The sequence below is a fragment of the Helianthus annuus genome, chromosome 1 (assembly GCF_002127325.2).
Source record: "Helianthus annuus cultivar XRQ/B chromosome 1, HanXRQr2.0-SUNRISE, whole genome shotgun sequence".
Taxonomy (NCBI): Eukaryota; Viridiplantae; Streptophyta; class Magnoliopsida; order Asterales; family Asteraceae; genus Helianthus; species Helianthus annuus.
Window position 1 is genome coordinate 112,337,535 of NC_035433.2, and position 24,548 is coordinate 112,362,082.

Here is a 24,548-nt window from a genome sequence, read left to right on the forward strand (position 1 = left end):
ACCAAGTATTTGACTTGAACATCTATATACAATAGAAATTACATTGAGAAATTACCTCCTCCTTAGCTCATCAACTTCATCAATTTCTTCATTCAGAAAAATTCGTGTTGCAAACTTATCACTTTGAACAGTATATTCACCTACATGGAAAAGTATATAGATATTTAATGTATACCTGTCTTTATATTGCCAGAAATAAACAGTATAGTTATGATTTGCAGAAAGTAACAAAAATACCTTTCCATTCCTTACACTTTCCATGCTGTATAACAGCCATCACATGCTCATGATGTGGGACTTTAGAAATGAAGTCCTTAATCTGCAGAGCATAATCATTCCACACAGTACACCGGAAAACCTTACCCCTACATGAAAAGAATATTCATATCAAAACAACATTGAATGAATAAAAACAGAAAATAAATCAAGAAAACTGTATCATTTATTAAAGTAGCAAATGAGCCATAAATTAACTACCATATTCACTAAGAATAAACTGTACCTCATTTATTACCATGATTCAACATTACATACAAACAATATAAACCTCATTTATTACCATTACCATTAAATACAAACATTCTTCATCTTATTTATTAACATCATTAAATACATTTTATGATCACTACATGACTGAACATATAAACAACAACTTACTCCAAATCTTCAATATCGAAATTCATCTTCTTAGTCTCCTTTGGAGGTCGATCAAAGATTTCAAGATCTCCACAACAAATCACAGATCCAGCAACATCTATATGATCACATTATACAAGAATATAAGTAAAACTCTCTAATATTATACAACCAAGACAAGATTACAAAAATATACACTACCAACACTCAAAGCGTTTAACGCCTCTCCTTGAAGAATATCTTCATAAGCTCTGAAATTGAAACCATACTCAACACCTTGCCAATCTCTCACACGAGTAACAGTTGTGCATCTATAAAAGTTGATTTTATAAGGCTGCACTACTACTTTATATAAATCTTTATTCTCACCAACATCAAATTTCGACAGAATCACAACAGCATCTTCTTGCAGCTGTCCATCAAAAACAGGTATCATATGACTCTTAATACCTGCTTGAATCTTAGCACCCTGAAGAACATTTAATGAAATTATCTTCTTAGCATACAACACTACATTTCCTAAAATAAAACGGAAAAGCAGAGATACAAATTACCTTCTCATCAATGTAGATGATCTCCATCTTGTAACCCTGATTCCATTTTCGAATAATTCTCGCCTTCATGTTCCACATATCCTTCCCAGGATTCAAATCGTTAACAAAACTAAGATTATTACTGTCAACTGATATTGACATGCTTCTAATTCGGAATTCGGAGTGTGATTAAATTTCGAATTTCAAAATCAGAGAAGATGAAAGCGTGATGAAATATGAAGAGGGAAATGAGAAGAAAAGCCTTATATAAGAAGGATGATTGACATGAGTTTCTGAGTGACATGCATTAATTGCTAATTACTTATTCCCATGCACATTTGAATTTGAATTTCCCGGTAATTAGCGTTCAACATCTGCTGATCTAAAAGCATTACGGAAGATAACAACAACTGCTGCTGCTAAGTATACGTTTGCCAAAGGAACCAGCTGCTACTTTCTCGTAGATGGGCAGTGGTTTGCCCTTTGGAATGTGGGCCAGACCTTTAACATTTGAAAATACATAAGGCAGTGGTTTGATAGACCATTAAATGTATTTTAAAGTGATTATATATATTAGGCTTTATGATGTAATAATGACATAAGAAAAGCCTTGTTGGACAGGCTCTACTACTGACACATCAGCTTTTCTTATGTCACTTGGATTTCTCCTTTTATAGAAAGTATACATTGTTGGAGTTGACAAAGAAAGAAAAAAAGGGATGTGATACATCTTCAGCCCAGCGGATTCCATATGATTATGATATTGGGCCATTTATCAATTATTTAATTCTTGGACGTGATCAGAGGGTGGACGCAAGTGGATAGGGTTTTGGGCCTTTTATTAATTTTTTAGGATATATTAATACTAGAGTTAAATGCTCGGATAGTCCCCGTGGTTTGTCCTTTTTTCACCTTTAGTCCCCAACTTTCTATAACTACAGTTATAGTCCTTAACTTTTCAATTTTCGTTCTCGGATAGTCCCTGTGCCTAACATCAGTTAGTTTTCTCAGTTAAGAGGGTGTGAAATGACAAAAATACCCTTTTCTTAAAAAGGACAAACCATAGGGACCATCCGGGCATTTAATAAATAAACAAATAAATATCTAATTAATAAGTCAAATTTCAAGTGGGACCCACAACCTACCCTACCCTCACCCTACCCCCTATCATCTTCTTATTCTTATTCTTGACATCCATCACCCACCTGCAAATCACCACCATTCCTAACCATCACCACCATTCCCAACCATCACCACCATATTCATCACCCCTTCACTTTCACTTTCTTTAACACACCCCCTCCTCTTCTTCTTCCCATCTTCCAACAACACCCCAAACAACCTAAAGCAGTCTCCTTCATTATCGTCATCATCAGCGTCACCACTGCCCACCACCGTTGTCTTACCAACCACCGTATCGCCACCAATGATGCGACTGATCTGCTCTGGCGACACCTTCACACACTCCATTAGAAATGCCACAAGACCGTCGCACTGCTTCTTCACCTCCGTAAGCTCTGTCGTAAGAACTTTCTTCTCCTTTTTCAATTTCTCATTCTCGCCGGACAAGTTTTCAAGTTTTTCCGATGTCGGACGGTTGCCGGGGCTGGGATTGTTTTAGTCAGGTGACGAGGTTGAGCTAGAATCCAGGTCGTGTCTGACAACGTAGGGTGGGGAAGTGGAACCACCATCACCGGAAGATTTGGGTTTTGATGACGTCATTGTTTTCCGGCGGCGGATTTGGTTGAGAAGCTTCTTCTGGCCACGTTTGAAGTAGTCATTGGAGAACTCCCATTTGTCGGGAAGTGTTTTGTGGAATGCCTTTAGATATTTGAAATGAACTTTAGTCCCACTTGGTTTATGAAAATGACACTAATGGCACCCTTGGGAAGTTATAGGTTGTCTTGGGGGTGATCAATGTGGTGGTGATGGTTGGGAATGGTGGTGATTTGCAGGTGGTGATGGATGTTAAGAAGAAGAGGAAGATAAGGGGTAGGGTGGGGTAGGTTGTGGGGCCCACTTGAAATTTGATTTATTAATTAGATTTTTATTTTTTTATTTATTAAATGCTGATGGAGAGTGTGAAACCCGGGTGTTAAAGTGTTTAAATATTGTGTTTTTAGTGCGTTTTATGGGGTTATATATTGTGAATGTGATAACTACGTAAGTGTGTGGTTTTACAGGTTAATCGGCTTAAACTGGTGAAGTTTGGAGAGTTCAGTGATGAAACAGAATTATCAAGGATGATAGTCGAAACACTACATTATTCGGGAGCTGTTACGAGTCAACATGTAGCTTGAATGTGCAAAGAACACAAAATAATGAAGTCGAGGGCCCATGTGGTAAATATGTGAAAACTGAATTCAAGTTATGGTGTGCGTGTGATATGTTTACAGAACCAACGGTCCGTAGGTTACGGTTGAAAAAGAAAATATACGGCACATGTTTGAGGTCATAGGAGGCATTAATAAGAAAAGGAAAAGGGCCTATCAAATCATAATACACACACATGGGTTTTTGGGCTGACACCTTATATTATCAAAGGAAGAAAGTCAACAATGACATCATTCACATGAACTTTGATACATTGGTGTTATGGGTCATTTTCTAAGCATATATATCCTGACCAATATCCTGCCTTTGTTTGTTCGCTTGTGACCAGGATGCTGGAAGAGGATATTGCTGACATCTTGGGTAATATCCTGAGATTTATTAATTAACCACGTGCAGGTTGAAGGTTAAGACTTACTAACGGTCGAAAGGACTTCTTCTCCTCAAGACTCGGACGAATTTGTTGAAGAAGAGACGTTGAGCCCGAAAGACCAGGTCTACAACGTTCAATGAAGGAATATCCGGTGGATCCCGCAAGTTTAGGATAGTTAGTTAATTTATCTTTACTATAAATAGATGTGGCGGATCAGTTTAAGACACACACTCTTTCACCAACACTTTCGTACACTCTTGCTCTCTAGTTCACAGCAATCACCACACTTGTATCCAAATCATATTGTAACACTTAGTTGATCCGCACCACATCCTGCACTGTATCCTGATATTTGAAGCAATAGAAGAACAAGGCAGCTGCGATTGTCAGCTCCCGAGGTTTTATGCCGGCGATCTAGATTGATCAAGGGATTTCCTCGTACATCTCGTGTCATTTACTTTACTTTCCGCTCATTGTTTGATCATCAATACAGCTCGATATCCTGAGCCGTATCCCGAATACTGATTTTATAAACAACTTAACAAGCACATTTTCAATAACACTTTCTAGCACACTACCTCACTTAACTAATTTGATCACTTAATTGCTTCGGTAATTTTTGACCAAAACAATTTGGCGCCCACCGTGGGGCAAGTGGTGCTCTCTTTACTAAAAATTTTTGTCAAATCGCTAATCAGTTTTCTATTTTCAAAACTTTTTGCCACATTGTCCATAATGGCCTCAAGATCAAACATGAGTTCCTCCACCGTGTCTGCTACAACTTCTACTACTACTGGTCCAGTGCTTCCACCACCTCCTACAAGAATGCAATCTTCTTCGCAACCTCAGGACATTATCCCTACCCGGACTGTTCAGGGATCTGCTCCGATTTTGGCTTCTAATGATGAAATTCTAACCTTATTTGGGAGTGTGCAGGAACAAATGAGGCAGCAACAGGAAACAAACCAGATGCTGTTGAGGGAGATACAACTCCTGAAGTCCGGCTCGAGCAGACCTGCTGAGGATATCGTCACTCCATTACAGCCCAGAGCTTTGAACTTTAGTTCAGCCGTGTATACTGAGGATAATAGGGGGAATATTGTGCCCAGCCTTCCTCAGAATCCTACTCCTGAAATACCCTCCTCGGTTAGGATGTCAACCGTGAGGAGCTCAGGATATGCTTCGGGATATGGGCAGAATCCTCCGACTGGTAACGTATCTAATAATAATAATGCTATTGCCACTAACAGTGTTGGATCTTTGCAGGATACAACTGTAACGTCAGAATTATCCAGGGAGCTTCAGAAGCTAAAGGATATGATATCCAGTGTACCTGGGGTGGTGCAGCCAATTCCTGAAGTATCCCAGGATAGCCACAGGATATCTCGGTTCGTACATCCTATATGTGATGCTGAAATCCCAAAAAGATTTCAGACTCCGAACATGAAGCTTTACGATGGAACCACGGATCCTGAAGAGCATATCGCCCAGTATAGGGAAAGGATGGAGATCAACCCTATCCCTCCGGATCTCAAGGAAGCTTGCTTGTGCAAGGGTTTCGGTTCTACTCTGACAGGATCAGCCTTAAAATGGCTGTTAAATGTTCCTCCGCATTCGATTACATCATTTGCCCACTTAGTGAATTTATTTAATAGTCAATTTTCTTGCAGTCGGAGTTTTGAAAAACTAACCAGTGATCTTTACAGGATAACTCAAGGACCTCAGGAATCCTTGAGGGATTATGTGAACAAATTCAATCGAGAATCCTTGGATATCCCACATCTTGATGTTGCAACAGCTGTGCAAGCCTTTAAAATGGGGTTGCAAAAGGACTCTCAATTTTATCAGGATCTTGTAATGAATCCCTGCAGGAATCTCGACGAGGCTCGTAACAGGGCTCTGAGATATATTCGATTGGAGGATGACAAGAAAATGCAAGAAAGGATGAATGCATCCTCAACATACGAATCGACTAACAGGAAATCGGAATCCTCATATAAGCCATATCGCTCCAAGCCATATGGCAGAAATGATAACAAGAGAGTGAATGCTGTTGAAGACGAGGATCCTGAAGAATATCCTGAATTATCTGAATATTGTTTTTCTGTTAATATACCTGAACTAATGTATGCTATGCAGGGTCTGGGAGATAAAGCCAGGTGGCCTCGGAAGAATCAACAAAAAGCTTATTGGAAGGATAAATCCAAATGGTGTGCCTTCCATGAGGATTTCGGACATATTACGGAGGATTGCATTGCTTTGAGGAAGGAAATAAGCTATCTTCTGAGCAAGGGATATCTAAAAGATCTCTTGGGAAGAAAAAAAAATAAAGGACAGGATACTGAAAAGGATCCAGAACAAGCGGCCTCATGTAAGACCCAGTTTATATTATCAAATTTAACAACCTAAAAACCTTGCCTTTAACGCCAAAATGACGACTTTACAAAAACTTTCATAGTTTAAACCCAAAATTTTACAACATACATGTATTGTTGTTATAAAACCCCATACAAGAAGGTAACTACCATTAGTTTACTTAGTATCTAAAACAAAAGTCATAATTGCGGAAGCGTTCTAAAAGATTGTGTGTTCGGTTCGGCTCGCTTGCTTGATCTTCATCCGTTACTTGGGTACCTGAGAACTAACATTTTAAACAAGCATTAGTACTATCACTCTTGGATATTACGTATTCGAACCAGGTCCGAACACTGATTCAAGAAAATGATCAAAACAATTTTTATCAAACAGGGTTCCACCGTAATTTACGGTGTCACCGTAAATTACGGTGACTTCTGGACACTTGGGACCTACCGTAACTCAGTAGGTAATCACCGTAAAAGAATTGCAGGTCACCCTAAATTACGGTACTACCGTAATTTACGGTGGACTCTGCACATAACTCCCTTGTTTAAAAATGCAGTTTTTTGCTGGTTCATTATGAGTCGAAACAGCATACTTTCGTATGAATCGTTAAACGGCTGGGCTAATTCTTCGTATTTGTATATGGGCGATCACATTACTCAACTATAACTTAATTGGGCATGTTACGGAGATTAACATTCACGCTAATTGCAAGACTTCTAGTTGATCTTTCGTACTATGATCATGCATCAAAACCAAAACTTAGCATCTAATAAAAGGACAAGGCTTATAAGTTTGTCTATGGTGTTCGTTACACGGCCTACACCTCATGTATTATTCGCACAATATAATAAAGTCATGCTTCGTGTTTATTACCAAAACTTGTTTGACCCGTTTGGGTGCGGAGTACAAGCACCTTACGGACGCTCGACTTCATGTTTATAACTTGTTTAGGGCAATAGCTAAATTCATGACATAATGGAAATTCTCGGTCATCATGCTTTCATTCCTCTTTAACCAACTCATAAAGCTACGATATGTATAATGTAATGAAACGATAAATTTCATACCTTTAGAGCGCGCCTTTTCCTCGTGAATCCCCTCCGGCTTGCCCGCTAGAGGAATCGGACTCTTTGCCTAGAAAATCCAGTTTTTAACATTTTTAGAATCATTTTCATGACCATTTTCACATCAATTATGGACCATTATCAAATCTGCGTTTTTATCAAAATTTCACATTTAATCCTCACTTAGGCATTTTAACAAACACCTAGTGGGTCAGATTTTTCTACATTCATAAACATGTTCATGACTTTAAAATTCAACATCCAATTTCACCATATTAGAAATTTTGCATGCATCTTGACATTATCTTTTCAGAACTTATCTTTCCAATTTTTTTCAGATTATGCAAAACAGGAGTTATAATTTCAGCATTAAACAAGTTTCTTAAGGTTCTCTAATCACCTTCAATGGTGATTAAGTAATCCCTACAAGTATCATACAAGGTAATGTCAAGAAATCATCTAGGGTTTGATCCTAAACCTCACACTCCTTCTAATTTCAGCCATGCATCAATAATCAGGCTGAATTTCTCATGTTCACAATTAACCTAGAATTTGTGATGTAACAAAATTACTGAATTTCACATACCTTTTGATCCTTAAAACGAGGTGTTTACTATTATGTGATTAGAGCTTGATTTGGAGCTGATTTGGGGCTTCAATTGAAGAGATTTTGGTGTGAAACTTAGGGTTTTGGAGAACCCCTGTCGCCCCCTCCTCTCTTGATCGACCAGACTCCCAATTTTGGGAAGTTTGGTTAATTTTGTTAATATTAGTAACTTATCCTTGAGTTTTGACAAGTTTAGCCCCTTTAATTATGATTTTCTCTAGTTTTAATTATTTTAACCATAACATGCATTAATTCAAGACTTGGAATTTAACTAGGTTAAATTCCTAGTTGGTAAACTCTTGTTTATCTATTCTTTGAACTTTATAATATACGGGTTTGTGTTTTTGGGGTGTTACAAGTCCACCCCCCTTAAAAGGGTTTCGTCCCCGAAACCGAATTACGTACCAAATAATGTAGGGTAGAGACGCCGCATCTCCTCTTCGGGTTCCCAAGTAGTGTCTGACCCTTTTCTGTGGTCCCACTTAACCTTGACTTGATTTATCACTTTGTTCCTCAAGCTTTTCTCTTTACGATCTAAAATCGCAATCGGTTTCACTGCATAGTTGAGACTGTTATCCACCTCGATATCATCGTAGTGGACATGAGCGGTCTCGTCGGCCAAACATTTCCGGAGATGTGATACGTGAAATGTGTTATGAATCCCACTCAACTCTTCGGGTAATTCAAGTCGATAAGCTACCTTACCAACTCGTTCAATGATTCTAAATGGCCCAATGAATCTCGGGCTTAACTTCCCCCTTTTTCTGAATCTGATAATACCCTTCCATGGGGAAACCTTTAGCATGACCATATCGCCAACCTGAAACTCAATTGGCCTATTTCTTTTATCTGCGTATGCCTTTTGCCGGTCTTGAGCCGCTTTCAAGTGCGTCCGAACTATGTCGATTTTCGCATTTGTAGCTCGGATTATATCAGTTGGTGCTAGCCCTCGCGGACCCACTTCTCCCCAACATACCGGAGTCCGACACTTTCTGCCATATAATAGCTCATACGGGGCCATTTTAATACTAGCGTGATAGCTATTGTTATATGCGAATTCGACCAAGGGTAAATGGACATCCCAACTACCCCCAAAATCAATAATGCAAGCCCGCAGCATATCACCCAATGTTTGTATTGTTCTTTCGCTCTGCCCATCCGTTTGTGGATGATAAGCAGTGCTAAGGAACAATTTAGTTGCCATCTGTTCTTGGAATTCACGCCAGAATTTCGAAGTAAACCGAGTATCTCTGTCTGATACAATGGATATCGGTACCCCATGCCTTGCTATGATTTCATTGGTGTATACCTCCGACATTTTCTCAGATGTATAAGTTTCACGAATCGGAATAAAGTGGGCGCTTTTAGTTAACCTATCCACGACCACCCAAATAGCATCAAAACCACGACTTGTTTTAGGTAGTTTGGTCAATAGGTCCATCGTGATTTGCTCCCATTTCCAAACCGGAATTTCTAACGGTTGGAGTTTACCATACGGCTTTTGGTGTTCCGCCTTGACTTGTAGGCATGTCAAGCATTTTTCCACGTATTTCACAGTGTCTCGCTTCATTCCGGGCCACCAATAGTTTTGCTTCAAGTCATGATACATTTTGGTCGCTCCCGGGTGAATGGAATAACGGGATTTATGAGCTTCATCAAGTAGAAGCTTCTTAACCCCACATGTGTTAGGAACCCAGATTCTATTAAAACGAGTTTTTAGGCCGTGACTGCCCACCTCAAGGTCCTTAACTTGGCCAATAATCCTTTCCTTTTTCCAGTTTTCCGCTTTTACAGCTTCGTTCTGTGCTTCTCGAATTCGTTCTAGTAAACTTGAAGTCACGACCAGTTGCATTGATCGTACCCGTATCGGGGTATAATCTGTTTTGCGACTCAGCGCATCGGCAACTACATTGGCCTTACCGGGGTGGTAATGTATTTCGCAATCAAAGTCCTTGACGGTTTCTAACCACCGCCTTTGCCGCATGTTTAATTCCTTCTGGTCGAAGAAATATTTCAAGCTTTTATGGTCGGTAAAGATTGTAAACTTAACTCCGTACAAGTAATGTCTCCATATCTTTAAGGCAAACACCACCGCTGCCAATTCTAAGTCGTGAACCGGATATTTATTTTCATGAATCTTCAATTGCCTCGAGGCGTAGGCGATGACCTTGCCCCGTTGCATTAACACGCATCCGAGCCCCAATTGAGAAGCGTCCGAGTAAACCACCATGTCTTCAGTCCCTTCCGGTAAGGTCAGTACCGGAGCGTGGGTCAACTTTTCCTTGAGTGTTTGGAAAGCTTCCTCTTGCTTAATACCCCACACGAATTTTTCCTCCTTACGAGTTAATTTGGTCAATGGTAAGGCAATTTTGGAGAAATCCTGTATGAATCTCCGATAATGTGACAACTCGAGTTTTTGACTTTCACCTTCACATTAAATGCGCATTGACTTTGACTGTTTAGTTGTTTGGATTGTAGACTTAAATTGTACGAATTGTGTGTTACTGAAATGTATTGTCATTTTTGCCTATATGTGATTATTTGCTGTGATAGATAATAATATTAGAATTATTATTATTGTTATTATCATAAATATCATAATAACATTTTGTCCGAAAGATAATATACAGTCGAAGGACTTGAAGGACCTCGAAGGATAACCTTCGACTCGAAGACTCCGAAACATATCCTTCGACCTTGTTTCGGTCCGAAGGATCACGAAACATATCCTTCGATATGTTTCGGCCCAGTTGTTCTGTTGGGCTTGGCCCATTACTGTGATACGTATATATAAGGATGCATGTAAACTGATAGTTATTATTCTAAGAAAAACCCTAGAACACTTTTGATCTGTGACGGCAACCACAACTCATACGAAGATTTTTGCTGATCGATTCTCTTATTTTCTACCCCGGTTAGTGTCCACAATACATGATTTCTGGAATTATCAAATCGTATGTAAATAGGCTGGTTGTATATTAACTGATTTGTATGATGATTGCGTATGGGTATTAATCGAATTTGTATGCACATTGGATATGTTGTGATTATGGTTAAATGATTTCATGATTTCGAATCGTGTTGTTAATCGGTTAGTTAATCCAGTCAGGGTGATCGATCGGATAGGAAATTTATGTTGTTTAATGGATGATTGGTGATACGATTCGATGATAACTTGTGATTTAAGATATTGTAATCGGACACGCTTATGTAATCGGCTTATGTGTGTTAATCGAATAGTTTGAATGACCTTGTTTCAAGATTAGGGTTCTTGATAAACATGAGATGCATGCTTGTTTGATCTTGTTGATGTTAACAGATTTGTGAAAATTGTGTTAATGGTTAATCAGATCAACGTAACTGTTATTTGCCGAAGGATACTTATTGATCGAACCATTGTTGGACCGAAAGATACCTATCCTTCGAACCATAGCGTTAGTGACCGAAGGATAGATTGACCGACAGATGTTTGACCGACAGATAGCATTGACCGAACCATACCCTTGACCGAAAGATGGTTTTGGTCGAAAGATAACAATGGTTCGAAACAAAGCATTTCGGTCCGAAAGTTAAGTGTTGGACTCGATAGATAATTAGGATAATTGTGATCGAAAGATACTAGGGTTTTGCATAACGTCTTGAACAATTGAACATATGTTGAATTAATTGACATGCCATGCTTGGTGATGAACATGTTTGTGTAATACTACGTGTTGTGCTGATATGCAAACTGACTGCTGTGTGAACAATTAATTGCATGCGTAATATTCCGACCATGAACTGATTTGCTATACGTGTATACAATAGGACGTGATTGATTAACTGTGAACGCGTGTACTTATTTAGCATACCGAGCAAACCAAGGTGAGTTCACACTCTTACCAAGGCATGGGGTTCCCGGGGTGTTGGGAATGGGATTGAAAGGTTGATTAGATACATTATTGACACTATGCCTAGACTACCACTTTACTATCCTCGGTTGTGAAGGATACCTATAGTTACGAGTAGTCTAGTGGTTATACAACGTGGAACACCACCACACAGTAACGTGGAACACCACCACACAGTAACGTGGAACACCACCACAGGAAAACGTGGAACACCACCACAGGAAAACGTGGAACACCACCACAGGAAAACGTGGAACACCACCACAGGAAAACGTGGAACACCACCACAGGAAAACGTGGAACACCACCACAGGAAAACGTGGAACACCACCACAGGAAAACGTGGAACACCACCACAGTAAAATATACAAACGGCCCAGTAGAGCCACCTATTACAAATGAACTTACTATTACGCATTTCCTTTATGTGAACTCGCTCAACTAGTTTGTTGATCATTCTGTTACATGCCTTGCAGATCGTTAGGTACTTGGAGCTTGCACACGGAGGAGCTGGTCGTTGTGGGGCTTGGATCGTGATCACCTTGTTAAACACTTTTGATGTCTGATACTTATTTGCTATGGGTTTTACAATAATACGCTTCCGCTAAACAATGTTAACTTACTTATGTTTTGGAAACACCTTTCATATGGAAATGGTTTGGATTATAATGTGATTACTTTTACTTTATACAATGTTCTGTATGATTGGTGGCTTGATCCTGGTCAGTCACGCTCCCAAGCGGTGATACTCCGCAGGTGGATTTTTGGGGGTGTGACAGATTGGTATCAGAGCCATTGGTTATAGAGAACTTGGTTTTAATAAGGGGAAAACGTTTTTATTAAAACCAGACTATAACCAGAACAGTGCTCTCAACGATCCACAACGACGCTTCGCTCCACGTGCAAGACTCAACTTCTTAGGTAATAAGGTTTATGTTTATTGCCTACATGCTAGAATTTGCTTAGAACTTTGCTCGTAGTATGCTTACATTACCTTGCTCACAACTTGTCATAGCATGAGAATACTTATGTGCTTACACTCTTCTGTCATCGCACTATTCGCGAACCTTTCTCACTTATGTTGCCTTTGATGTGAAGATCAATGGCCGCACGAATTACCATGACTCAAGCCCAGCTAGAGGCTCTCGTTGCTGCGGCAGTTGCAGCCGCCCAAGCAGGTAGTATACCCTGCAGTATAGACACTAGGATCTTTAGATCCTACATTAATTCTCGTACTTAACTTTGCCCTATTCGTACACAATAGGTCAACCCGCTCAGCAACAACCTGGGTGCACATTCAAGAATTTCATGGACTGTCGTCCTAGCTCGTTCAGTGGCACGGAGGGGGCAGTTGGACTCCTCCGCTGGTTTGAAAAGCTCGAGTCGGTTTTTGAAATGTGTGAATGCCCTGAGGCTCGCAGGGTGAAGTTCGCCACTGGCACTCTTGAAGGGATTGCGCTCACCTGGTGGAATGCGCAAGTACAGATCTTAGGGTTGGCGGCTGCTAACGCCACACCCTGGAATGAATTCAAAGAACTGATTAAGAGGGAATATTGCACAAGAGAAGACATCCACAAGTTGGAGGATGAGTTGTACAATTTGAAGATGGTGGGTTCAGAAATCGAAGCTTACACCAAGAGGTCGAATGAGTTGGCTGTGCTGTGTCCAACCATGGTAGACCCACCATACAAGCGCATTGAGTTGTATCTCAAGGGTTTGGCGCCAGAAATCCAGAGCCACGTGACGTCGGCTAACCTCAACAACATCCAGGAAATTCAGCGCCTTGCACACCGCATCACAGATCAGGCAGTAGACCAGGGCAAACTGCCAAAGCGTATCAGTGCTACCACTACCGCTACTGCTTCTACTACGCTTGCTACTCCCAGTGAAAGTAAAAGAAAATGGGAGGGGGATTCTAGCAAGGGGTCAGTTTCAGTGCAGGTGCAGTCTCAGCAGCGAAAGACGGACAGCTACCAGAGTCCAAGTCAGCACTCCTCTAGCAGCCATAAACAAGGAGGGTATCGAGGAAACCTTCCAAAGTGTAACACCTGCAACAAACATCACAGTGGCCAGTGTAATAAGGTTCGTTGTCAAAGATGCCTCAAGATGGGTCATGAGGCCAAAGACTGTAGGAGTCCACGGCCTGCAAATCAGAACCAGCAACTCCCACCGCCAGCTCCACAGAACCAGCAGCAGCAACCACAGCGTGGAAACCGGGGATGTTTCCAGTGTGGGGCAGAAGGACACTACAAACGCGATTGTCCTCAGTTGAACCAGAATCAGAACCACAACAATAACCAGGGCAACGGGAACAACGACAACAACGGGGGAAACAACAATAACAATGGCAACGAGGCAAGAGGTCGAGTTTTCATGTTAGGAGGAGGAGACGCAATGAACGCTAATTGAACTTATGACTTCTTTTTGGGGTTTTTCATTATTATGTTTCCGCTATTCGAACAAAGTTTGGTTTGAACATCAAATGTTTTGGGTTTTATGAATTATTTCAACTACTATATTTTATGATTGATGTGATGAATGGTTTGATATTATTGAACACACCCGCCGTATTTATGGACATTACGAACAGAGTGTGCAAACCCTACCTAGACAAAATGTTCTTGACTCCATCAACGACATTCTGATCTACTCCAAGAGTCAGGAGGAGCACGAGCAGCATCTTTGTCTTATTTTGGAACTCCTTCGGAAGGAACAGTTGTACGCCAAGCTTTCTAAATGCGACTTCTGGCTTCGTGAAGTTCACTTCTTAGGCCACGTAGTGAACAAGGATGGGATACATGTCGATCCATCCAAGGTAGATTCGATCCGAAACTGGCCTGCACCGCGTACACCGACAGAAATACGCCAATCCTTGGGTTTGGCAGGTTACTACAGGCGATTTATTAAAGACTTCTCCAAGATCGCGCAACCACTCACTATGCTTACACAGAAAGGTGTCGTTTACAGATGGGGTAATACACAGGAGACCGCTTTTCAGTACTTAAAGGATAGGCTTTGCAGCGCGCCTATTCTCTCACTGCCCGAGGGCACGGATGACTTCGTGGTTTATTGTGACGCATCGATACAAGGGCTTGGTTGTGTATTGATGCAACGGGATAAAGTTATTGCATACGCCTCTCGGCAACTCAAGGTTCATGAACGGAACTACACGACGCACGATTTAGAGCTGGGAGCTGTTGTTTTCGCGCTTAAGATATGGCGACACTACCTGTACGGTACCCGGTGCACGATTTACACCGATCACAGGAGTCTCGAGCATATTCTTAAGCAAAAGGATTTGAATATGCGTCAACGAAGATGGGTTGAACTTCTGAACGACTACGAATGCGCCATCAAGTATCATCCAGGCAAGGCCAATGTTGTGGCTGATGCCCTTAGTCGGAAAGACACTCTACCTAAGCGCGTGCGAGCGCTACAGCTTACTATTCAGGCCAGTCTTCCTGCACAGATACGAGCTGCTCAGATGGAAGCTCTGAAACCCGAAAACATTAAAGCTGAAGCCTTACGCGGTTCAAGGCAACGCATGGAACAAAAGGAAGACGGTGCTTACTATGTAACGGGGCGTATTTGGGTCCCACTTTATGGCGGTTTACGCGAACTTGTAATGGATGAAGCTCACAAGTCTCGCTATTCGGTACATCCAGGGTCGGATAAAATGTACCACGACATCAGCACTACTTATTGGTGGCCTAGTATGAAGGCTCACATCGCTACTTACGTTGAAAAATGTTTGACCTGTGCGAGGGTCAAGGTCGAATATCAGAAGCCAGCTGGTCTACTTCAGCAGCCCAAGATACCGCAGTGGAAATGGGAAGAAATTTCCATGGATTTCGTTACGGGCTTACCTAGATCCCAGCGTGGGAATGACACTATTTGGGTAATCGTTGATCGACTCACAAAGTCTGCTCACTTTTTGGCTATCAAAGAAACGGATAAGTTTTCTACTTTAGCAGACGTTTACTTGAAGGAAGTCGTTTCGAGGCACGGAGTGCCCACCTCTATTATTTCGGATCGCGATGCACGATTCACGTCAGAGCTTTGGCAAGCGATGCACAAATCCTTCGGCTCACGATTAGACATGAGCACAGCATATCATCCTCAGACGGATGGGCAGTCTGAGCGAACTATTCAAACTCTAGAAGACATGCTTCGAGCGTGTGTTATCGATTTCGGCAACGGCTGGGAAAAGCACCTCCCTTTGGTGGAGTTCTCGTACAATAACAGTTACCATACCAGCATTCAAGCCGCTCCATTCGAGGCATTGTACGGACGTAAATGCCGGTCACCTCTCTGTTGGGCAGAGGTGGGGGATAGTCAGATTACGGGTCCAGATATTGTTGTGGACGCCACAGAAAAGATAGCACAGATACGACAACGCATGGCGGCAGCACGCGACCGTCAGAAAGCCTACGCGGACAAGCGTAGAAAGCCATTGGAATTTGAGGTCGGGGACCGGGTTTTATTGAAGTTTCACCCTGGAAGGGTGTGGTTCGTTTTGGTAAAAGAGGCAAACTGAATCCGCGGTACGTCGGACCGTTCGAAATCTTAGAAAAGATTGGCAAGGTAGCCTACAGATTAAACCTACCTCCTGAACTCGGTGCAGTTCACAATGTATTTCACGTGTCGAATCTGAAGAAGTGCCTGTCAGATGAGACCCTCATAGTTCCTTTTAAGGAACTCACTATCGACGAGCGGTTGCAGTTCGTCGAGGAACCAGTTGAAATCACGGACCGGGATGTTAAGGTCCTCAAACACAAGAGAATCCCTCTTGTGCGAGTTCGTTGGAACTCCCAGCGTGGCCCAGAGTATACATGGGAACGCGAAGACCAGATGAAAGAAAAGTATCCCCAGTTATTCGAAAACCATGCATCCACTTCTGAGGCTGAAGCTACTACTACTGAATTTCGGGACGAAATTCCAAATCAACGGGGGGATGATGTGACACCCCAGGAAAACCAGTGAACGATACCTAGCTTCCTCAGTAAGTGCGTACCAAATTTCGGGACGAAATTTCTTTTAAGTTGGGGATAATGTGACAACTCGAGTTTTTGACTTTCACCTTCACATTAAATGCGCATTGACTTTGACTGTTTAGTTGTTTGGATTGTAGACTTAAATTGTACGAATTGTGTGTTACTGAAATGTATTGTCATTTTTGCCTATATGTGATTATTTGCTGTGATAGATAATAATATTAGAATTATTATTATTGTTATTATCATAAATATCATAATAACATTTTGTCCGAAAGATAATATACAGTCGAAGGACTTGAAGGACCTCGAAGGATAACCTTCGACTCGAAGACTCCGAAACATATCCTTCGACCTTGTTTCGGTCCGAAGGATCACGAAACATATCCTTCGATATGTTTCGGCCCAGTTGTTCTGTTGGGCTTGGCCCATTACTGTGATACGTATATATAAGGATGCATGTAAACTGATAGTTATTATTCTAAGAAAAACCCTAGAACACTTTTGATCTGTGACGGCAACCACAACTCATACGAAGATTTTTGCTGATCGATTCTCTTATTTTCTACCCCGGTTAGTGTCCACAATACATGATTTCTGGAATTATCAAATCGTATGTAAATAGGCTGGTTGTATATTAACTGATTTGTATGATGATTGCGTATGGGTATTAATCGAATTTGTATGCACATTGGATATGTTGTGATTATGGTTAAATGATTTCATGATTTCGAATCGTGTTGTTAATCGGTTAGTTAATCCAGTCAGGGTGATCGATCGGATAGGAAATTTATGTTGTTTAATGGATGATTGGTGATACGATTCGATGATAACTTGTGATTTAAGATATTGTAATCGGACACGCTTATGTAATCGGCTTATGTGTGTTAATCGAATAGTTTGAATGACCTTGTTTCAAGATTAGGGTTCTTGATAAACATGAGATGCATGCTTGTTTGATCTTGTTGATGTTAACAGATTTGTGAAAATTGTGTTAATGGTTAATCAGATCAACGTAACTGTTATTTGCCGAAGGATACTTATTGATCGAACCATTGTTGGACCGAAAGATACCTATCCTTCGAACCATAGCGTTAGTGACCGAAGGATAGATTGACCGACAGATGTTTGACCGACAGATAGCATTGACCGAACCATACCCTTGACCGAAAGATGGTTTTGGTCGAAAGATAACAATGGTTCGAAACAAAGCATTTCGGTCCGAAAGTTAAGTGTTGGACTCGATAGATAATTAGGATAATTGTGATCGAAAGATACTAGGGTTTTGCATAACGTCTTGAACAATTGAACATATGTTGAATTAATTGACATGCCATGCTTGGTGATGAACATGTTTGTGTAATACTACGTGTTGTGCTGATATGCAAACTGACTGCTGTGTGAACAATTAATTGCATGCGTAATATTCCGACCATGAACTGATTTGCTATACGTGTATACAATAGGACGTGATTGATTAACTGTGAACGCGTGTACTTATTTAGCATACCGAGCAAACCAAGGTGAGTTCACACTCTTACCAAGGCATGGGGTTCCCGGGGTGTTGGGAATGGGATTGAAAGGTTGATTAGATACATTATTGACACTATGCCTAGACTACCACTTTACTATCCTCGGTTGTGAAGGATACCTATAGTTACGAGTAGTCTAGTGGTTATACAACGTGGAACACCACCACACAGTAACGTGGAACACCACCACACAGTAACGTGGAACACCACCACAGGAAAACGTGGAACACCACCACAGGAAAACGTGGAACACCACCACAGGAAAACGTGGAACACCACCACAGGAAAACGTGGAACACCACCACAGGAAAACGTGGAACACCACCACAGGAAAACGTGGAACACCACCACAGGAAAACGTGGAACACCACCACAGTAAAATATACAAACGGCCCAGTAGAGCCACCTATTACAAATGAACTTACTATTACGCATTTCCTTTATGTGAACTCGCTCAACTAGTTTGTTGATCATTCTGTTACATGCCTTGCAGATCGTTAGGTACTTGGAGCTTGCACACGGAGGAGCTGGTCGTTGTGGGGCTTGGATCGTGATCACCTTGTTAAACACTTTTGATGTCTGATACTTATTTGCTATGGGTTTTACAATAATACGCTTCCGCTAAACAATGTTAACTTACTTATGTTTTGGAAACACCTTTCATATGGAAATGGTTTGGATTATAATGTGATTACTTTTACTTTATACAATGTTCTGTATGATTGGTGGCTTGATCCTGGTCAGTCACGCTCCCAAGCGGTGATACTCCGCAGGTGGATTTTTGGGGGTGTGACAGATAATATCCCGCAAGCCCTAAAAAGCTTCGGATTTCCGAGGGATTTCTTGGAGGGCTCCATTTCGTCACAGCTTCTATCTTTGACGGATCTACTAGTACTCCATCAGCACTAATAAGATGCCCAAGAAACTGTACTTCCCGTAACCAGAAAGCACACTTCGTGAATTTTGCATACAGCTTCTCTCGTCTGAGTGTGTCTAATATTTCCCGCAAATGACACACGTGCTCGGCTTCACTCTTTGAATATACCAGAATGTCGTCGATAAATACAATTACCGACTTATCTAGCATGGGTTTGCAAACCCGGTTCATGAGGTCCATGAAAGCCGCGGGCGCATTGGTCAATCCGAAAGGCATTACGAGGAATTCATAATGCCCGTACCTCGTACGGAAAGCCGTTTTGGGTACGTCCTCCTCCTTGACTTTCAATTGGTGATAACCGGATCGGAGATCAATTTTGGAAAACCAACTTGCTCCTTGCAGTTGGTCGAATAAATCGTCAATTCTTGGAAGTGGGTATCGATTCTTCACCGTGAGTTTGTTTAACTCCCGGTAATCGATACACATGCGCATACTGCCATCTTTCTTTTTCACGAATAAGACTGGTGCGCCCCACCGAGACACACTCGGTCGGATAAATCCCTTGTCAAGAAATTCCTGAATTTGAGACATCAATTCTTGTAACTCCGACGGTGCAAGTCGGTATGGCGCCTTGGCCACGGGTTTCGCGCCCGGAATCAACTCGATTCCGAACTCTACCTCCCGTTCTGGCGGTATCCTCGGTAGCTCTTCCGGAAACACGTCTTCATAATCTCGCACGACCGGTACATCCCCAATTTTGAGGAGTTCCTTTTCCGTTTCGCTCGCATATACCATAAAGGCCTTGCATCCATGTTTCATGAGTTTGCGAGCTTCTAGCATTGTGCATATCACCGGGTTACCTCCCTTTTCTCCATATATCATAACTTGCTTTCCGCTAGGAGACGTTAGTTTTATTTCCTTTCGGAAACAAACCACTTTTGCGTGGTAACGGGATAGCCAATCCATTCCCACTACCACTTGGAATTCTCCCATCGACATCGGGATCAAGTCTATTGCATATTCCTCGTCATCAATATTCATCGTGCAGTTTTCACATACATCACAGACAATAAAGCTTTTATTATTACCTATCTCTACCTCTAAAGGCATAGGTAATTTTTTAGAACAAATGAAGGGTGTCGAATAAACCCATATGAAACAAAGGATTTATTCGCACCAGTATCAAATAACACACGTGCGGGAATTGAATTTATAGTGAATATACCTGAGACCACGTCAGGTTCGACCTTTGCTTCAGCAGCGGTCAATTGAAAGGATCTTGCTTTGGCTTTTGCGGATTCACCTTTTGAGTCTTGCCCTTCTTTCTTTCCCGCCAATTCTGGGCACTCCGATCTTTTATGACCCGTTCGGTAATAGTTGTAACAAACGGTCACTTTTTCCGGGCATGATATAGCCATATGTCCCGTTTTTCGACATATAGGACAAGGATTATCTTTGAAGCGACATTCACCCTTATGATTCTTGCCGCAGATTTTGCAACTTGATGTACCGCCCTTCGCATCTGATTTCTTCGTCGTTTCATTCGTTCTTGCTTTCTTGGTAGGGCTTGGATTTATATCCTGTGCCCTTCGTTCACCCCGCTCTATACTCTTTTTCAACTCAATCTCCCTTTCCCGAGCAGCATTGACAATCTCGGTAAGGGTCTCATACTTTGAAGGGGTTATGAACTCCCTATATTCTGCGCTCAGCATGTTATGGTAGTAATAAACTTTTTGTTCTTCGTTCGTTATCAGATCGTCACAGAATTTCATTTTGTCCATAAACACCCCCGTGATCTTGTCTATGGATTCACCCTTGTGTCTGAGTTGCATGAACTCTTCCTTGATCTTGTTTATAACCGCTTTGGGGCTATGGTGTTTAAGAAACGATGTCTTAAACTCCTCCCACGTCATGGCCTTGGCCGCTTCGCTTCCAATTTCCTTCTTTTTATTATCCCACCAGTCTTTCGCTTGACCTCTTAACTGACCCGTGCCATAAGCTACGTAGTCATTCTCGTCACAGTGGGTTCTCTCGAATACTCCCTCGATATCGCCTATCCATCGCTGACACACGATTGGATCAACCTCCCCATTATATATAGGTGGTTTACAAGCTATGAATTCCTTGTATGAACAAGGTTTTCGTTCCCCAGATTTTTCCTTTGCTAGATTTGAATTATCTTCTAGCTTCTTGATTCTCTCTTCTACCACTGATAAAACCGTATTTTGGATTTTATCAATGAAGTTCGACAAACTGTTTTCGATCGCCTTTCCAACTTCTTCGGCAATCACTATTCTCATTTGTTCGGTGACTCTTGGCACCGCATCACCATCACTTCCGCTTGCCATCTTTGATACTGAAATGTTTACATACATTGTTAAACATTTCATTTGTAATACATGTTTTACTTGTTTTGATTTGGTCAAGTTCGTAACTTGACTCAATCATTCTTGTTTCATGCCTTTCTTGTGTTTGAGTGTGCTTACACACTCTTGATTCTATTATTCTTGTTTCATGCTTTTCTTGTGTTTGAGTGTGTTTACACACTCTTCTCCATGCATATTTGTTCGTGAATTATTTCTATACTCCTTAAATTTTACTTAAGCAATTACTCTTACCGGATGTTGATCAAGCTTGAACCGAACACTTATTGGCAACCTTAAGCTCTGATTACCAACTTGTAAGACCCAGTTTATATTATCAAATTTAACAACCTAAAAACCTTGCCTTTAACGCCAAAATGACGACTTTACAAAAACTTTCATAGTTTAAACCCAAAATTTTACAACATACATGTATTGTTGTTATAAAACCCCATACAAGAAGGTAACTACCATTAGTTTACTTAGTATCTAAAACAAAAGTCATAATTGCGGAAGCGTTCTAAAAGATTGTGTGTTCGGTTCGGCTCGCTTGCTTGATCTTCATTCGTTACTTGGGTACCTGAGAACTAACATTTTAAACAAGCATTAGTACTATCACTCTTGGATATTACGTATTCGAACCAGGTCCGAACACTGATTCAAGAAAATGATCAAAACAATTTTTATCAAACAGGGTTCCACCGTAATTTACGGTGTCACCGTAAATTACGGTGACTTCTGGACACTTGGGACCTACCGTAACTCAGTAGGTAATCACCGTAAAAGAATTGCAGGTCACCGTAAATTACGGTACTACCGTAATTTACGGTGGACTCTGCACATAACTCCGTTGTTTAAAAATGCAGTTTTTTGCTGGTTCATTATGAGTCGAAACAGCATACTTTCGTATGAATCGTTAAACGGCTGGGCTAATTCTTCGTATTTGTATATGGGCGATCACATTACTCAACTATAACTTAATTGGGCATGTTACGGAGATTAACATTCACGCTAATTGCAAGACTTCTAGTTGATCTTTCGTACTATGATCATGCATCAAAACCAAAACTTAGCATCTAATAAAAGGACAAGGCTTATAAGTTTGTCTATGGTGTTCGTTACACGGCCTACACCTCATGTATTATTCGCACAATATAATAAAGTCATGCTTCGTGTTTATTACCAAAACTTGTTTGACCCGTTTGGGTGCGGAGTACAAGCACCTTACGGACGCTAGACTTCATGTTTATAACTTGTTTAGGGCAATAGCCAAATTCATGACATAATGGAAATTCTCGGTCATCATGCTTTCATTCCTCTTTAACCAACTCATAAAGCTACGATATGTATAATGTAATGAAACGATAAATTTCATACCTTTAGAGCGCGCCTTTTCCTCGTGAATCCCCTCCGGCTTGCCCGCTAGAGGAACCGGACTCTTTGCCTAGAAAATCCAGTTTTTAACATGTTTAGAATCATTTTCATGACCATTTTCACATCAATTATGGACCATTATCAAATCTGCGTTTTTATCAAAATTTCACATTTAATCCTCACTTAGGCATTTTAACAAACACCTAGTGGGTCAGATTTTTCTACATTCATAAACATGTTCATGACTTTAAAATTCAACATCCAATTTCACCATATTAGAAATTTTGCATGCATCTTGACATTATCTTTTCAGAACTTATCTTTCCAATTTTTTTCAGATTATGCAAAACAGGAGTTATAATTTCAGCATTAAACAAGTTTCTTAAGGTTCTCTAATCACCTTCAATGGTGATTAAGTAATCCCTACAAGTATCATACAAGGTAATGTCAAGAAATCATCTAGGGTTTGATCCTAAACCTCACACTCCTTCTAATTTCAGCCATGCATCAATAATCAGGCTGAATTTCTCATGTTCACAATTAACCTAGAATTTATGATGTAACAAAATTACTGAATTTCACATACCTTTTGATCCTTACAACGAGGTGTTTACTAATATGTGATTAGAGCTTGATTTGGAGCTGATTTGGGGCTTCAATTGAAGAGATTTTGGTGTGAAACTTAGGGTTTTGGAGAACCCCTGTCGCCCCCTCCTCTCTTGATCGACCAGATTCCCAATTTTGGGAAGTTTGGTTAATTTTGTTACTATTAGTAACTTATCCTTGAGTTTTGACAAGTTTAGCCCCTTTAATTATGATTTTCTCTAGTTTTAATTATTTTAACCATAACATGCATTAATTCAAGACTTGGAATTTAACTAGGTTAAATTCCTAGTTGGTAAACTCTTGTTTATCTATTCTTTGAACTTTATAATATACGGGTTTGTGTTTTTGGGGTGTTACACCTCACCTCCCCCGGATGCCAAGATAATCAACTTTATTTCGGGAGGATCAGACATTTGTGGGACTTCGTATTCGGCGGCGAAGAGACATGCAAAAGAAGCTAAGGCTGAGAGGGGAGACAAACCTGTCAAGATGACTACCCTCACAACTGACAAAATGATCACGTTTGACGCTGATGACAGGGATACTGTCCAGGATCCTCACCATGATGCTCTGGTAATAACGTTATATGTGGCTAACCATTTTGTACGCAGGATACTGGTTGATAATGGCAGTTCCGTCAACATAATCCAACTGGAGACTCTGAAGAGAATGAATGTGTCTCCGATGGATATCACTTCGAAGTCTACTGTGCTCGTTGGTTTCAGTGGAGAAGCTAGGAATACAGTGGGAGAGATAAAGCTGCCCGTATATGTTGAAGGAGTCAACAAGATGCAACGTTTCTGTGTGATGGATTCTCTATCCTGCTATAACATCATCCTGGGAAGACCGTGGATTCACGATATGAAGGCCGTACCGTCAACATATCACCAATGTATCAAGATCCCTACCCCTTGGGGAGTTGTCAAAATCGATAGTGATCAGCAAGAAGCGAAAGAATGTTACTCATCCTCAATGAAATCCTCGGCCAAACCGAGTCCAGCATA

At 41.0% G+C, this 24,548-nt stretch overlaps 1 protein-coding gene and 1 pseudogene across 1 annotated transcript; both read right to left on the reverse strand.

The window, feature by feature from the left end:
* Positions 1-618: 618 nt before the first annotated feature.
* LOC110928975 lies at positions 619-1,331 on the reverse strand. The gene is made up of 3 exons (XM_022172055.2): positions 1,191-1,331; positions 838-1,105; positions 619-754 (listed from the first exon to the last, which is right to left on the reverse strand). The coding sequence occupies exons 1-3, from the start codon at positions 1,329-1,331 to the stop codon at positions 654-656; spliced, it is 510 nt and encodes a 169-aa protein (XP_022027747.2). The 3' UTR covers positions 619-653.
* A 1,062-nt stretch (positions 1,332-2,393) lies between these two features.
* Positions 2,394-20,619, reverse strand: LOC110928967 (annotated as a pseudogene).
* Between the last annotated feature and the right edge of the window lie 3,929 nt (positions 20,620-24,548).